The 17,029-nt window shown below is 38.3% G+C and overlaps 1 protein-coding gene across 1 annotated transcript in view; it reads right to left on the bottom strand.

Moving 5' to 3' along the window:
* The window catches only part of LOC126187530 (seipin), a 37,456-nt gene extending 34,141 nt beyond the window's left edge, over nt 1-3,315 (bottom strand). The window contains exon 1 of the mRNA XM_049928672.1: nt 2,940-3,315. Within this exon, the coding sequence (XP_049784629.1) occupies nt 2,940-3,190 (251 nt within the window). The 5' untranslated portion in view covers nt 3,191-3,315. The remainder of the gene's footprint in view (nt 1-2,939) is intronic.
* Nucleotides 3,316-17,029: the final 13,714 nt, after the last annotated feature.

The following is a 17,029-nucleotide window of genomic DNA, read 5'->3' as shown; positions in this document are numbered from 1 at the left end:
TTTTTGTCAACTGGTTTGAAATGGAAGTGACATAACAATGGAGTAATATTCCATGGATTGGGTTTGGTGGTGTGGGAAGGATTGTGGGTAGGATATTGTTCATTTCTGAGTACAACAATAAACCATCAAAGACCTGGCGAGGGATATGGTTCAGTTGCGTCAGTGTGGGATGATACTGAGCAAAGATGACGGTGCTCCTTTGCAACTGGTTCTTGGGGTTGGTCAGAGGATTAGTGGCATGTGAGGATATTGTGCAGACAATGTTTGTGGTTCAGGAAGAAGTGCCTGTCTGTGAAGGCCTTTTGTAAGACCTTCTGCACACTGGACAAAGGATTTCTTGTCCATGCAGATGAATCATCAGTGGGTGGCCAGAGTATGTAGAAGTGGTTTTTTTTTTATTTTTTTTTTTTTTTTTTTTTTTTTTTTTTTTTTTTTTTTTTTTTTTTTTTTTGTGGGCAGGATGACAGCCATCAAAAGATATGTGCTGAGCTATGTGGACAGTGGACAATTGGACATCAACATCTAGGTAGATGGCATGTTGGGTTGGGGAGAACCAAGTGAAGTGGATGTGAGAGGAAGTGTTGAAGGCCATGAGGGAATGAGGACAGTGTGTCTTGGTTCAGAGTCCAGATTCTGAAATGGTATCAGTTAACAAGGACTAGACAAGGTGTTTGAAATTCTGGATGTCTAGTAAGTTTACCTCTAGATAATATATAAAAAGGTTGCCAAAGAAGCATGCCATGTTGGCATCCTGGCCATATCATAGATTTGTTTATATATCTTCCACTCACAGGAGGAGTAGCTATGTGCAAGGATGTTAAATAATGAATGAGTTGGTTGGTATGGAGTCTGAATGACACTGGGAGAGGTAGTGTTTGATAATTGCAAGACCGTGAACACAGGTGGTGGTGGTGTATAGGGAAAGGGCATCAACAGTTATGAGTAGGAATCCACACAGTAAAGGGATGGGGATGGATGGCAGTCAACAAAGAAAATGGTTTGCGTCTTTAATATGAGAGGTTAGGGAGCAGGAAATTGATTACCAATCTTGGTCAACAACAGCAGGAATGCTTTTGGTGGAACACAGTAACCAGCTACAATGGATTGTCCAGGATTGTTGGGTTTATGAATTTTGGAAAGCATGTAGAAGGTGGGTGTGAGAGGGATCACTAGCTTCAGGAGGTAGAGGGATTCAGAGGAGAGTTTTTGGAATGGCCCTATGGATTTGGGTAAGGATGGGAAGTTATGCTGGACTTTTGGGATGGGATCACTATGCAGGATATAACACTAATGCTTTGTCTCAATCATAATTTTCACTTGTTTGTAAGTAATGTTTTATACATGTCTGTGCATATTTTGCTGATCCACTGCTCACAATAATTAGGGAACATGACTTTGAGAATCTGCCACATTCCTTTGAGCAACAACTGTGGACTGGGAATGTAGCAAAATTATAACTTTATCTTTCACAAATTAAGTAGGCCTACACAATAAAACATCATTACATCCTCAATCATTTATATAAAAAGAACTGAAATGTGCAACAGGTGTCAAAAACAAAATAGAAGCAATAATTCATCCTGTCACACTGAGTGCTTTTCATTGGAATTTGAGAGCCTCAACAAGGTGGTTGCCCTCTGTGAGTATTTATCACTGCCTAACACCCTTTGGTATCTGTTTCTATTCTTCAATGTGAGACCATGAGAGTTATTGGAGATGGAGCAGGATGACCATGAGCACATCTGTCAAGCATGTCCCACGTATACATGATGAGGTTTGGGTCAGGACTCACCATCTGCCATTCAATTAGTTCAATATCTAGGCTTTGCAAAACATCCCTGCTGATGCTTGCCACATGGGCCCTGGCATTAGAACAAATTGATGACCACCACATGGGAAAACAGGATCTGTTCGATGCACTGTCTGGCAGTTAGGTGACAAGGGATAATGACAAGATCTGTATGGCTGCCAACACCAAAGCCTCCCCACAACATCACAGAATCTTGGAAATCTGTCGATATCCTGGACATTTCACATGTGCAGCTCACCATGGGTCTCCACACACGAACACAGTCATCACCTTGCTTTAGAGGATAGTTGGAATTGTCTGTGAATAGCTCGTGTTGCCAGTGACGACAATAGTGTTTCCACTGAAGAAAGAGACTAAGTCTTTGACAAGTTCAGTATGATTGGACTTTGGCATGGGGCTGACGGGAAGGCATTCTGAAAGGACAGACTTCTGTGACCCCAGCAAACACAAAAACCCCTCCCCGCCCCTCCTTTCCAGTTAAGCTGCAGTGCCAACACAGTACAGTCAGACAGTACAACATAGCTATACAGTTGTTTTTTGTGTATAAGTATGTATGTGTATGTTTAATCTGTAGATTTATAAAATGATTTATCCGAAAGCTAGATTTATTCTGTCTTTTGTTTTTATGAGCATTTTGATGACTCAGCACCTCACCTGTTCGGTGAGTTGCTGTTATCACTTGTTAAATTATTTATTAATAAGTAGAATAAAATACAATAATTCTTGACCGCTTCAATTCTCTTTCGAGAAGTGCACTAGCTTTATTTATATGGCCAGTTTCTGTCGCTTTCTTCCAGTTTACACAAAAACATTTTTTTTTATCTTCAGAACTTCTTTTTCTTTACGCATCCGCTACACGGCTATACAGCTAACATGAACAGTTCACAGTGCCTTCCACTATAAAAAATTATCGAGTTTCAATAAATTGTTTGTAAAGGGAGGGGGGCAACTAAAAAAATTGTAAAATCGTTATAAAAATTAATTTTCTTCTAAACTGAGGACTGGTTAATGCTGTCGAATTTATCATTATACAGTGATACCCCAAAATGTAAGATTTTAAGTCTACAATATGTCTACCTTAGCTACAGGCGGATCACATGCAAAAAACAATTCCGTGAAGTGTACTTACTCAAACTGAAAATGCACCGGTCTTGTGTGACTAATAGACGGCATATAGGTGTAATAAAATGCTACATATAAAAATACTGATGTCCAAATAATTACTGATAATACAGCTGCGCCTACGCCAGCTTTGAGGACGACTTCTGACGTATTATCAATTTTATTTCGAAGCCTGGAATAGATCGCTTCTAGTATTTTGTCTACGACGTTCCTTCTGTACCACCTAAAAGGCGCCAAAATGATAGACGAGAGTCCCATGTTTCACTAATAAAACAATATATCTAACGCTATCGGATTAGCAAGCAGAAACGTCAACTACACTTCTGACACTTTGTACCTGACAGCTCAAAACACAGTTATATCTCTGACATGTTTGGCGGCCAGCTGTTTACGTTTACATTTCACAAGAATTCATGCACACGTGACGTCGTTTTGACGTCACACGCTGTATTGAAGACGAAAACATCTGTGCACAGGCGCCTACTCCATGGGGCCTGAGGGGTCCCAAGCCCCCTCAAAAATTCGTTTGGGAGACGGAGCCACCAATAATTTAAGAAAATTGTTAGTTATATTATACTGTGTAAAAATCACAAAACTATGTTGGAATTTTTTATATTCTTTGTTTGATGACAGTTACCTTTTAAAATACATTCAGTAACGAGTTAAAACAAATAATTATTACAGTAGTAAGCAGGTTAACTGAAAATGTAGTGGTGTGAATCATGAAAATGTTACGGTGCTGTGGGCACACAGGATCTGTCCCGGTGCGCGAACCTTCGGGTGAAGTCTGGCGCCGGCGAGCCAGCGTTGCGGCCGCGGCGACATCGAAAGGACTGGAGTAGAAGCGCCTGCAACCCTCCGCCTCGCGTCGCCTTGGCGCTTCGAGACATTACGACGCCTCGGTTATGTAAAGCCCACCCTACTGTCGCAGTCATTCAGTGTGAATAGTTTGATTCAATACATGCTGCAGACGTGTTTAGTGTTCCAACTTCAGTGTCTAGTGGACTATTTTATATGACTATATTTTATTTGTTTACTTTTGTCTCTTAGTGTATTGTGAATTAAGTTTGCAATGGATAAATTTGTTACCAAAAAGGCGCACTTGGAAGCTGATGATACTGCAAGTCAACCTCCAACAATTATTGAGTCAACTGCTTCGTTGTCTTAAGGCGAGAACCATTCACAGCCGAAACCTGGACGATCCGATAAGGGAAGATCATTTCAGAAGTCTTGGTTGATCAAATACACATGGCTAGAATATGAAGCATCTACCGACAAAGTTTATGCAAAACCTGCAAAGAGGCAGATGCTAAAAATCTATTACAATTTTCTTCTAAGAAAGAAGATGCATTTACTTCCATAGGGTTTTCTAACTGGAAAAAGGCTTTAGAAAAATTCCGTTTTCATGAAAATATGTTTACACATAAAGAAGGTGTTTTGAAACTAAATTCTATCACTAACCGAAGTGTGGTTAGGACACTGGGGTATAAGTGGACATCCCACAATATTCAAAACGAGATCATTGATCTACTAGGAAAGTCTGTGTTGAGAAAGGTATTGGCTTCAATCAAGAAGACTGGACATTTTTCCATTATGGTTGATGAAACAAGTGATTCTTCGATTCATGAACAAGTGTCATTTTGTATTCGTACTGTCTATGATTCCTTAACTATCAATGAAGATTTTATTGGCTTATACAAGACCCCCAACACTGAATCACAGACTCTGTTTAGTGTTTTAAAAGACGTTTTTGCTCGTCTTGATTTGTCAATGGATAACTTAAGAGGACAATGCTATGATGGTGCCTCGAATATGGGAGGTAAGTTCAAAGGACTAAAAAAGATAGTTTTGGATGTACAACCAAAATCACGTTATGTGCACTGCATTGCTCACAGTTTATACTTGGCAGTTGTAGAGAGTCTCCGCCATCTTACATCTGTGAAGGATATAATGGCTTTAGCCAGCAACTTAATAAACACCGTAAGGGAATCCAATAAATGGATTGGACTTTTCAGAAGCATACACTGTGAGAGCGCCAACGACCAGGTTGGTCTACGACCCCTTTGCCCGACTCAATGGTCTACGTGAGCTTCTAGTATCTTGAGAGTACTGATAAACTTTGAAGAACTTCTAGAGTTTATTGAAACTTTTCCTGCAGAGGACAAAACAGAGGCAGGTTACTTATGTGCAGGCTACCTTGAGTCAATGTTACAATTCAAGACTTATTTCTTTTTATGTCTTTATTGCCATCCTATGAATCCAGTAGGGGATGTCACTGAAAAAATTCAGTGCCCTCATCTAATTGTTGCTGATCTGGAAAAAATATATGAGGGCTTGATTTGTATATTGAATGGAAAGTGGGATAGTTTTGAACACATCTGGGAATTGTGTTTAAAGGAAAAACCTTCACAAGTTGATGATCCTTCACTTCCTTGGAATCGAAGTATACCAAAGAGGTATGAAAACAATGAAGCCAGCTCGCCACACACTTTCAAAACTCCAAAGGAGCAGTAAGCAACGAAATCGAGACCAAGTGTCGCGACTGTTATGTTAGACTGTGATATAACTAAAATTCACCTCAAGTAGAGTAAGCTGGGGGTTAGGCTTATTCTTAGCAGCATGGGCGTTAACCTCGAAGTTACATTGATTTTAAATATGTAAAGTTCTGGAGTCATGTGAACTGGGGTGCAGATGAGCGAGACGTTAAAATGTTGCCAAGAATTAAGATGCCTGTCTGAATATCATGCAGTCACAGGTATTAAAATGGTAAATGTAGGCAGATAGAAGCTTTGAGCACAATGGAGAGAGGAGGAGTTGCCATTTATTTTATAATCTGTTATAGTGCGTAAAATCTGGAAACTAAAAAAATTTGTGTAGAGCAACAAGCATGGTACTTTTATAATTTTACGTATGTACAAGTCCCCATTGCGAAATTTTCAGCTATTTTTAAAAAACTTTGATTTTTTATTGTGTTATCTGCCAGAAAGTGTGAAGTAAATTATTGTTTGTGGGGATTTCTATATAGACTTTCTGAAAAAGTCCGATTGAAGGCTTTACCTTGACACATTACTTAGTTCTTTCAATTTGACATCAGTTTTTAATATTCCTACTCAGGTGGTACAGGGAAGCAGTATACTGATAGATAATATTTTTATAGACCAAGATAAAAATAATCAAATAAAAACTTTTCCCATTAATAATGGTCTGTCTGATCACGATGCACAGCTAGTTACTGAATATGACATAGCTGCATATGGTAATACATAACAGTCCTCCAAAATAGTTGGTTCAATTAACGATTTAACAATCGAAAATTTTAGGGGAAACTTGAAACAGTGAGATTGTGATGAGGTGTACAGGGAACCTGATGCTAATTTAAAATTTTACCTAATTTGTGATACACTTGTGAGTATATTTGAAAACAGTTTCTCTAAGAAAACTGATATATAATTGTGAGAAACCATGTAAAAATCCATGGCTTACTAAAGGGAAAAAATATTTTAGACAGAAAAGGGAAATGTATCTTATAGCTAGGTGGAGAAACAGTGAAACATTATAAAAACTACTGCACTTATTAAAAAAATTATTAAAAATTCCAGAAGTATTTGCATTATGTCTGAGGTTAGCACATCTGATAATAAAATTAAAACAGTTTGGAAGATTGTTAAAAGGCAAACACAGCAATAACTGAGAGCACAGTAAGACTATATTTCTACTTCTTAACAAGAAGTCAGAAGTAGAAAATATTTCTAATAATTATTTTTTAAGTGTTATAGAGAAAATATGACCCAGCTATTCATTAGAAAATGCAAGACAGTGTATGGAAGAGGCAATACCTATGCAGTTTGATAAAACTGACATTCAACCTACATCTCCTACTGAAATTAGGAAAATAATAAATTCCACTCAAAAGTAAAAGCTCACATGGAATTGATGGCATTTCCAGTAGAGTACTAAAAACTTGTTCCCAACAGATAAGTAGGATTCTCAGCCACATAATTATGTAGTAGCTCACTGAAACAGGGCATTTTTGCAGATAGACTGAAATATGTTAGTGTTAAACCATTGCATAAAAAAAGGTGATAGGTCTCATTCTAACAACTACCGCTTTTGACAGCTTTATCCAAAATTCTCCAAAAAGTAATGTATTTAAGAGTAGCATATTATATGTATATTAAAATGAGGCACTAACAAAATGTCAGTTTGGTTTTCAGATGGGCTTTTCAACAGAAAATACTATATATTCTTGAACTGACAAATATTAAATGCACTGAATAACTGAGCAACACCCACTGGGATATTTTGTGATCTGTCAAAGACTTTTGATCGTGTGAATCATGAAATTCTTATAGCTAAGATTAAGTATTGTTGTATGAGTGGGACAGTGCACAAATGGTTTAATTCATATTTAACTGGAAGAATGCAGAATGTTAAAATTAACGCTACAGATTGTCTGCAAAAAATCACAAGATTCGGCTAACTGCAGAGGTATCAAGAACAGTGTCCCACAGGGTTCAGTCTTGGGTCCACTATTGTTCTTAATATATATTAATGAGTTACTACTCTATATTCTTGAAGATGCAAATCTAGTCCTTTTTGCTGCTGATACAAGTGTAGTAATCACACCCAACAAACAAGAATGAGCTGCAGAAATTGTAAATAATGTCTTTCAGAAAACTATTAAGTGGTTCTCTGCAAATGGACTGTCACAAAATTTTTAGGAAACACAGTATATACAAATCTGTACAGTAATGGCATTACACTATTGATAAATATAAACTATGAACAGAAGTTTGTTGCTAAGGTAGAATATCTAAATTTCAAATGACTCTGAGCACTATGGGACTTAACATCAGTAGTCATCAGTCCCCTAGAACTTAGAACTACTTAAACCTAACTATCCTAAGGACATCACACCCATCCATGCCCGAGGCAAGATTTGAACCTATGACTGTAGAGGTCACGCAGTTCCAGAATGAAGCACCTAGAACCACATGGCCACACTGTCCAGCATATTTAAAGTCACTGGGAGTGTGTATTGATGAGAAATTGAATTGGAAGAAATACTTCGATCATCTACTGAAATGAATAGGTTCAGCTACTTATGCTATTAGGGTTATTACAAATTTTGGTGATAAACATATCAGTAAATTAGCCTCTATGCCTATTTTCATTCACTGCTTTCATATGGCATCATATTTTGTGCTAATTCATCATTAAGAGAAAATGCATTCATTGCACAAAAACATGTAATCTGAATAACAGCTGGAATGCACCCAATATCACCTTGCAGACATTTAGTTAGGGAACACGGGATATTCTCAATACCTTTGCAATACATATATTCACTTATGAAATTTGTTATTAATAATCTATCCCAATTCAAGTATAATACTGAAGTGAATAGCTACAACACAAGAAGAATGGATGATCTTCACTATTCTATGTTAAATCTGACTTTGGCACAGAAACTGGCGAATTATGTTGCCACAAAAATCTTTGGTCATTTGACAAATAGCATTAATAAGTCTGACAGACAACTCACCAACATTTAAAAACAAATTAAAAGATTTTCCAAATGAAAACTTCTTCTACTCAGCAGATGAATTTTTAGGTGTGAAGTAGTAACTGTAAAAAAAATTAATTATTTTGTGTAAAGAAAACTAATGTTAAAGTTACACATTCCACATCATTACGAGAAGTCATATCTGTGATTATATTAGATTCACTTTTCGTTCAACAAACCCCAAAATGAGATGATTCCCCTAGATGTGGACATGTGAGAAAGTATAACATAAAACAACATAGAACATTCGAATATAATACTTCCCTGGAAATTTGTCAGGAGATTATAAAGATATGTGAATACATTACAGTAGCTGGAACTGATAATATTTACAGAATTCATACACTGTCAAAATGAAACATAGTTGTGAACTTTTAATAAATTTATTGTACACAAAATACTTAATCTTGACTATTGCGACCAAGTGCTGTCAAAACTGAATCTAACAGACATTTCTACTTAAGCTAGTCAAACAGTCACTGTTGAGATATTCATCTATAGAGTAGGAGGAGTTGCAAACCAAAAAGCCTTCTGTTTAAACTGTGCTTTATCTGAAACCAAGTTTTTAATTGCTGCTGGCAATTTATGGAAAATGTGTGTTCCTGAACACTGAACCCACTTTTGGACAAAGGTAAGTGATTTTAGGTCTTTATGTAGATTGTTCTTATTCCTACTAATGCTACTATGTATCAAGGTATTGGTTGGAAATAGAGATATGTTACTTGCAACAAATTTCACTAAGGAATAAATGCACTGAGAAGCAGTGGTTAGAATACCTATTTCCTTGAACAGGTTCCTTTATGACATTCTTGAGTTTACACGACATATGATTCTTATCACACACCGTTGCAGTCTAGAACCTTTCGCTCGGTTTGATGAGTAACCTCAGAATATGATGTCATGTGACATAATAGAATGAAAATAAGCAATGTATGCATTTTTTTATATTTCTATATCCTGAATCTGAAATCATTCACATTGCAAATGCAATCTTTTTATGTGCTTCAGCAATTCTGTGGTATGCCCTTTCCAACTTAATTTATTATCGTACCACAATCCCAGAAATTTAATGCTGTCATCCTCTTTTATCTTCATGTCTTCATATACTATACACATGCTGAAAGGACATCTTTAAAGGTTCTGAACTGCATATACTTAGTCTTTTCAGAGTTTAATGACAATGAATTAGCTTTAAACCATTTACTAATGTCAGTGAAAACTTGACTAGCAGCCATTTCTAAATCTGTATTTGACTACCTATGTACTGCAATGTTTGTTATCATCTGCAAACAAAACAACTGTAGCGTCTACATCCACCTCTAAATCGATACTCCGCAATCCACCTCATGGCGCATGACAGAAGGTACCCTATACCACTATTAGTCATTTCCTTTCATGTTCCACTCAGAAACAGAATGAGGGAAAAACGACAGTCTGTATGCCTCAGGATGAGCCCTAATTTCTCATATGTTATCTATGTGGCCCTTCGACACAATGTATATTGGATGCAACAGAATAGTTCTGCAGTCAGCTTAAAATGCCGCTTGTCTAAATTTTCTCAATAGTGTTCCTCAAAAAGAACGTTGCCTTCCCTCCAGTGATTCCCATTTGAGTTCCTGAAGCATGTTCGCAACAGCTGCATGTTGTTCAAACCTACCAGTAACAAATCTAGCAGCGTGCCTCTGAATTGTTTCGATGTCTTCCTTTCCTGAAGTTAATTCCAAACATTTGTGCAGCACTCAAGAATAAATCGCACTAGCGTCCTACATGGAGTCTCCATTATAAAGGAACCATACTTTCCTAGAATTCTCCCACTAAACCATAATCACCACACGTCTGCGCCCTTTCACACTGATTTGCAACGTTATGCCCAGATATTTAAACAACGTGACTGTGTCAAGCAGGACACTACAAATGCTGTATCTGAACACTAAACATTTGTTTCTCCTACTCATGCACATTAACTTACATTTTCTACATTTAGAGCTAGCTGTCATTCATCACACCAACCAGAAATTTTGTCTGGGCCATCTTGTATCCTCCTACAGTTATTCAACTTCGACACTTTACCATACACCACAGCGTTATCAGCAAATAACTGCAGACTGTTACCCACCCTGTCCGCCAAATCTTTTCTGACAACGTAGCAGACGAGAGGTCATTAATACACACAAGAAAAAGCAATGGATCCAAGATGGAACCTTGAGAAAAAACACACATCATTAATTCCAATCAGATGAAGACTGATTGCCTACTCTGAGTCTTACCAAAAATGTTTGTACTATTTTTCCTAATATGCCTTCATCAACCCTGAAAGTGAGGCATTTTCTGGTTTCTACATTTAGCCAGCATTGAACAATAACGTACAAGGGCATTTCGAAAAGTAAAGACACAATGGCTCGCAGTCCTTAAATAGAACATTTACTTAGAAAACGTCATTTACATCTTATTAATTGGATTATTTGCTATTTTTCGACATAATCACCCCCACTATCCAAATATTTGTTAAGTCGGTGCACAAGCTTTTGTATCCCACAGTCATAGAAGGTTGCCGCCTGTTGTCGGAACCACATTTCAACTTCATCTTTGATCCTTCATCATTGTGGAATGATTTTCCACCAAGCTGTGACTTCAGGTAACAGAAAACATGGACATTGGTGGGTGCAAGGTCCGGGCTGTATGATGGATGGTCCAATACATCCCATTTGAATTGTTTGAGTAGTGCTTTGGTTATGAGCACTGTGTGAGGCCGAGCATTGTCATGAAGCAAGAGGACTCCACTTGTCAGCATTCCCCTGCATTTGTTTTGAATTGCCCTTTGAAGACGTTTCGAAGTCTGGCAATATGCAGGAGCATTAATTGTCGTTCCAGGAGGCATAAATTCTAACAGAAGAATGCCTTGTCTGTCCCAAAAAAACAGAAGCCATGATTTTCTTCGCTGAAATCGACGTTTTTCATTTCTTGGCTTTTGGTGAATTCGAATGGCGTCATTGCATTGATTGTTGCTCGGATTCAGGTGTATGGTGATAAACCCACGTCTCGTCACCTGTCACAATGTGATCAAGGAACTCATCACCTGCTTCAGCATATCGTGTGTGGAAGTCGAGTGCAAAGCCCATCCTTTTCTTTTGTGTTCTTCCATTAACAGTTTTGGAACCCAGTGCGCACACAATTTCCTGTACCCTAACATGACAGTCACAACGTCATAAAGAGTTGTCATTGACAATTGACAATTCTGTCAATGTGAGACGTCTATTCGCGCGAATTGCTTCCTCTGTTCTCCGGAGAAGAGCATCAAAGATCACAGATGGCCGACCTGTTCTTTGTTTGTCATGAACATCGGTCCTACCTTCAGAGAAATGATGACACCATTTCGTTACATTTTGTCGATTCATAATGTTCCCATAAACAGAAACAATTTCTTTGTGAATATCCGCTGGTCGCTGACCTTTTGCATAAAGAAAACATATGACGGGATTCCGAATCGGCGCAGCCATTTTAAACACGACCTACTCCAACCAGACGCAACGTTCAACTGCCGAACGACCGCGAGGAGAAAGCTAACAGTTCAAGGTTAACACCAATGTTGCCAACTAGCTCGCCAAAACTCTTCTGTTCCTCTGGCGTACAGTGTATCTTTACTTTCCGAAATACCCTCGTATATATTCAATAGTATTCCTTAAGGCTTATTTCTAGGAACCCTGAAAATTAGTTTCAGGAGTTGGTCTGTAATTAGAAAGAATGGGTAGCCATTCTAGCAAATGTATTAAACCAGCATCCCATTTATCTTACGTCCAATGAATAAATGCTGTTTCAGAAAACCAAATCACTGAGGATATCTCGAAAACGTGTCGGTGTTGGTACAATTTGTTGTAAGAATTACGAAAACGGTCAGATTGATGGTTAAATGAGTACTTTACTTGAAGACATTTTTAAGAACATTTCCCTCTGGAGTACAGAGATTTATTTATTACTTAAAAATTCTATTGTATGTAAATATTTCAGTGTAGGTCTGAAGATTGTCTAAACAGAACAAAACCAGTAACCTTGTACAAAAAAAGATTATTGCGGTTGTGACTGTTCATATTTATTTTTAATATTTCTGTTTCAAAGGAAGTATCACAAAAGACCGTAAATTTTCTTTTATACTTTATAGGTGGCTGTGACTAAGTTACCTTTTAATTCATGTGTCAGTCTATTCTGGACTTCTTATTCTGAGTGATGGTTTGATTCACCAGATAATCATCGTGTTTTCAATATTTAATTCGTGTTTGCATGTTTTGAGCTTGATTTTTAAATTATTGACAAGACAATTCACTCTTGAGAGAGAGAGAGAGGGAGAGAGAGAGAGAGAGAGCACTCTTATATTTAAATAAAATTGAATATTACAGAACCTACTTCTGATGACTTACTGAGATGGTCTCAGAACCTTTTAACATAGAGATACACCAAGATGCTAACCTAATATGAAGTTGCCTCACACTCTGTAATTCAACGCTTATAACTGCTACACCATGATTAATTACAAAAGCTTGCCCTTTGTAATGTAACTTAAATCTTGTGAAGGCTTTAACCACCAATACGTCATCATTTGATGTTTAACTATAACAAATCGCACCAAGAACGATACGTTTTTATAAATCTTCAGTGTGCCACTGCCTTGAAATGGACTTCTTCCATAAAACGCAAGTTCCAATACAAAATTACAGAATCCAAAATAGTATTTTCCAACCACCCAGCATGGAATGTTAACGAAAGTTGACAGCAGTTCCTGTGGTCTTTGATAAGTGCGGGTGACGTCAAAATGAAATGTTAAGTGTTGTTCACTTCATGTTACCCTTTCACATGCGATAAAATATAGTACAACTACAATGAAGGAACACTTGTGTCTAGGCCCTGGCATGCGACAACAGCTCCAGCTTTTCCAAACTGTATGCAGGACATACGAATTTAGTGATTTTCATGTGACAAGCAACATGAAAGCATTCTAATATTTACAACATGACCACTACACTGTATCATCATGTCAGTACTCTCAGTTTGTGTAAGGTACTGGAAAAAATTGATGCATAGCAGAATGGTTGAGCATCTTACTAAAATGGGACATCCTCAGCAATAGCCAGTTTGGGTTTTAGAAAGATGTATCAACAGAGGATGCAATACATGCATTTGTTGACAATGTTTTGGAAGCCATATATTACAATATTATGACAGCTGGAATATTATGTGGTCCGTCAAATCATTCAAAAGCTTTTGACACTGTTAGTTACCATATTCTCTTGAATAAAGTCAAAACCTTCATAATGTGTGGAAGAGTAGGCAAGTGGCTTGAATCTCACCTTTACGGTAGAAAGCAGTAAGTAATAATGGAAGGAATACATGGTAGCAGTGTATCTTCAGCTGGGGCTTCATTACCATTGGAAAGCCTCCAAGCCAGTATTAGGCCCACCTCTTTTTCTAATATTTATAAAGTATTCGCCACTGTGCACAGAACATGGACAGATCACTGTGTTAGTCGATGACACCATTATATCAATTAATAATCCTGCAGGAAATATACTAAGAAAGTTAGTAAAAAACTCATTTGCAAATATGGTAAACTGATTTGAAATTAACGGTCTTTCAGTCAACTTAAAAGGGCAAATTTTGACGATATTGTGGAAAGGATAGATTCTACTCACCATATAGTGGATATGTTCAGTTGCAGACAGGCACAACAGCCGGCCGTTGTGGCCAAGTGGTTCTAGACACTTCAGTCTGGAACCACGCGGCAGCTACGGCCACAGGTTCGAATCCTACCTCAGGCATGGCTGTGTGTGATGTCCTTAGGTTCGTTAGGTTTAAGTAGTTTTAAGTTCTAGGGGACTGATGACCTCAGATGTTAAGTCCCATAGTGCTCAGAGCCATTTGAACAAGGCACAACAAAAAGACTGCTAAACCTGTTATCCTTCAGAAAAAATGTAGCATAAACACAATCTGACAAGTGCAGCTCACTCACACATTACCACTGTCTCTGGCCACTGAGGCCACACTGCAAGCAACAGCACATAATGGGAGATGCAATGGTGGCAGTAAGGAGGAGGCTGGGGTGGAGAGGGGTAGCATGGCAAGGTGAGTGACGGTAAAATGCTGCTTGTGGCAGCCTTTAGGGTCGTGATGGTGACATGGTAGGTCAGCTAGGTGGAATAGGGAGGTTAGACAGAGGCTTGGGAGGTGGGGGAGTGGAAACAGAGGGTGTATTGGTGGAACAGAGGGTGTATTGGTAGAACAGTGGAATAGAAGGCTGTATAGTGCTGGAGTGGGAGCAGGGAAGGGGACAAATGGTTGAAGGACAGTGACTAACGAAAGCTGAGGCCAGGGTGCCTATTCCGTATCTTTCCGCCATTGTGCTGATCGTTTCGTTACTCAAGAGCACCGAACGGTCTAGAGCCCCTACATTATTCAGTATTCATTTTGGAAGCAATACCGTTCGGGTCTAGAGAACTGAAGCGCTGTTGTCGGTTCGCGTCGCGCAAGCCATTCAAAAGCAAGCGGCCGCAGATCCGCGCATGCGCACTATAGCGGCGAGCAGACGACACAGGCGCCCTATTCTTCGAAGTACCGAAAAATGCGTTTACGTTGCCATCACGCATGATGCCGCATTCTATCGAGCTGAAGTGCCTGCCTTCATCGTTCTTGCCTCCTCCTTAACAGTATCAGGCGCAGTATATCCACTTCCACGATTCTCAGCTGAAATGCATGGAAATTTTTAGAGATTCCCTGACCGCATGTTTCCATGCGTGCATAATAACGATAGCGTATTTGACTGTATTCTGCATATTGTCGTAAATGCGGCATTATGTCATCTTATTCACACTGACATCGTGTTTTAGATGTTATGTTTTGGAAAATGAGTTAGGAATAGTGTGTAGTACCACATTGTACTAATACATCCAAAAAACACCCGAAAAATTGATTATGAGAGTTTGAAAGAATAAGAAGATAGACAGAAATTGGTTATAACTCGCTCCCAGAAATCCAAATGATTAAGTATCCCACTTCCCTATATGATACGTCAACAATTTGGGTCTTAAAATCAGCATTGAAAAAGCGCATTTTCGACAGTTCCTACAGTTCGTCGAAGTTTATAACACGCATCTCATGAATGAAAATGTTTCGTATATGGTGCTACATTCTAAAAATATTAAGGCGGAGATCTTTCATCTCTGTCTACTGTTGTTGAGGATTTGATCGCAGATAAATACTTGTGACAACCAATGTTATGTAGATGACTGATGCTAGTTACATTCCCAGTAATTTAAGTTGTGCTCTTAGATTCCTGTCTAACCGCATACTCGGAAATCGCTACATATTCGGAAAAAATGGTGAATTATTTCTGACAAGACAAAATATAAAGGTCACTGTCGGTTGTTTCACTCACAGCAATTTCAGCTCCAGCAATTTCATATTTCGTTTTTTAAACACACAGAAATCACGAAATCATTACTGAGGAAGTGCGCTCTTACATGTAAGTAATAACGAATATTGCAGAAAAGTCTTAACTTACACGAATAACAATGTCTCAAAACGAGTTGCATACGTGAAGAGGAAAAAAAAAAAAAAATTGCACCCATCCGTGCGCGAACCCGCCTCTTTTCGTATCGAATTTCCGCGCGTTAACCACTTTTTTTCTTACCTCATTTTGCTCTATATTGGGCGATGGATTTGTTCGTGGCGGACGTCCGATGACAGACGTTCAGGTTCCTTGTTGATCCGTTCACTCAGTTTTTTATTACAGTGGGTAGCTAACCCTCTGACCGAGCACGCTGAGCTACCGTGTCGGCATCAATTGGCCACCCCAAACAACAGAAACGTTGCACTCAATTCTCGTACTATTGTGTAGAGGAACGTAGCTGCCAAACGGTACTGCGTAAGGCATAAATATGTGATAGTTTGGAAGGTTTCCAATATCAGGCTTCACACAATTGCTTTCTGTTGTTACTTGAAAGTTGTAAACACGTTTCGATAATTACTAACTAAACTATTTGTGGGAATAATGACCAAAAGTCACTAGTAACGTCAGTTTGCACTCATGTAATATACGTAAACAGAGCCGATGTCATGATATTTAATGATCTTTAAACTCTTATTTGCATAAAAACAACACATATTTTGAAAGAATATTGACCATATTTCTAACAAAGGAAAATAGTCTATTATGGACTCACTTTCCAACTGGATGTGTCCTCACGTGATTCTTTAATAACACAATCACTAAATCCAAAGCTAAAACCGCTAAATACGTTTAAAATAACAAATTATAGTTGTACATAAACCACAGCTTACCGATCGATAGGGCCAAACCGAAATCCAAAACCTCTCGATACAATTGTTGTAAAATCGGTGGATAGGTAACAGGTCTCAGAATCTTACAGAGTGTGATATTTCGATAAAGAACCGAAAATGACGTCACTAACGAGACTGACCTACTACACCTATTGGTGTGAACGATACAGAATAGGGCCCCACAGCGGTTACAGGAACTTAGGACA

Source organism: Schistocerca cancellata, chromosome 5 (genome assembly GCF_023864275.1).
Source record: "Schistocerca cancellata isolate TAMUIC-IGC-003103 chromosome 5, iqSchCanc2.1, whole genome shotgun sequence".
NCBI classification, from domain to species: Eukaryota; Metazoa; Arthropoda; class Insecta; order Orthoptera; family Acrididae; genus Schistocerca; species Schistocerca cancellata.
Note: the sequence above shows the minus strand (reverse complement) of the source record. Positions and strands in the feature narration are given on the sequence as shown.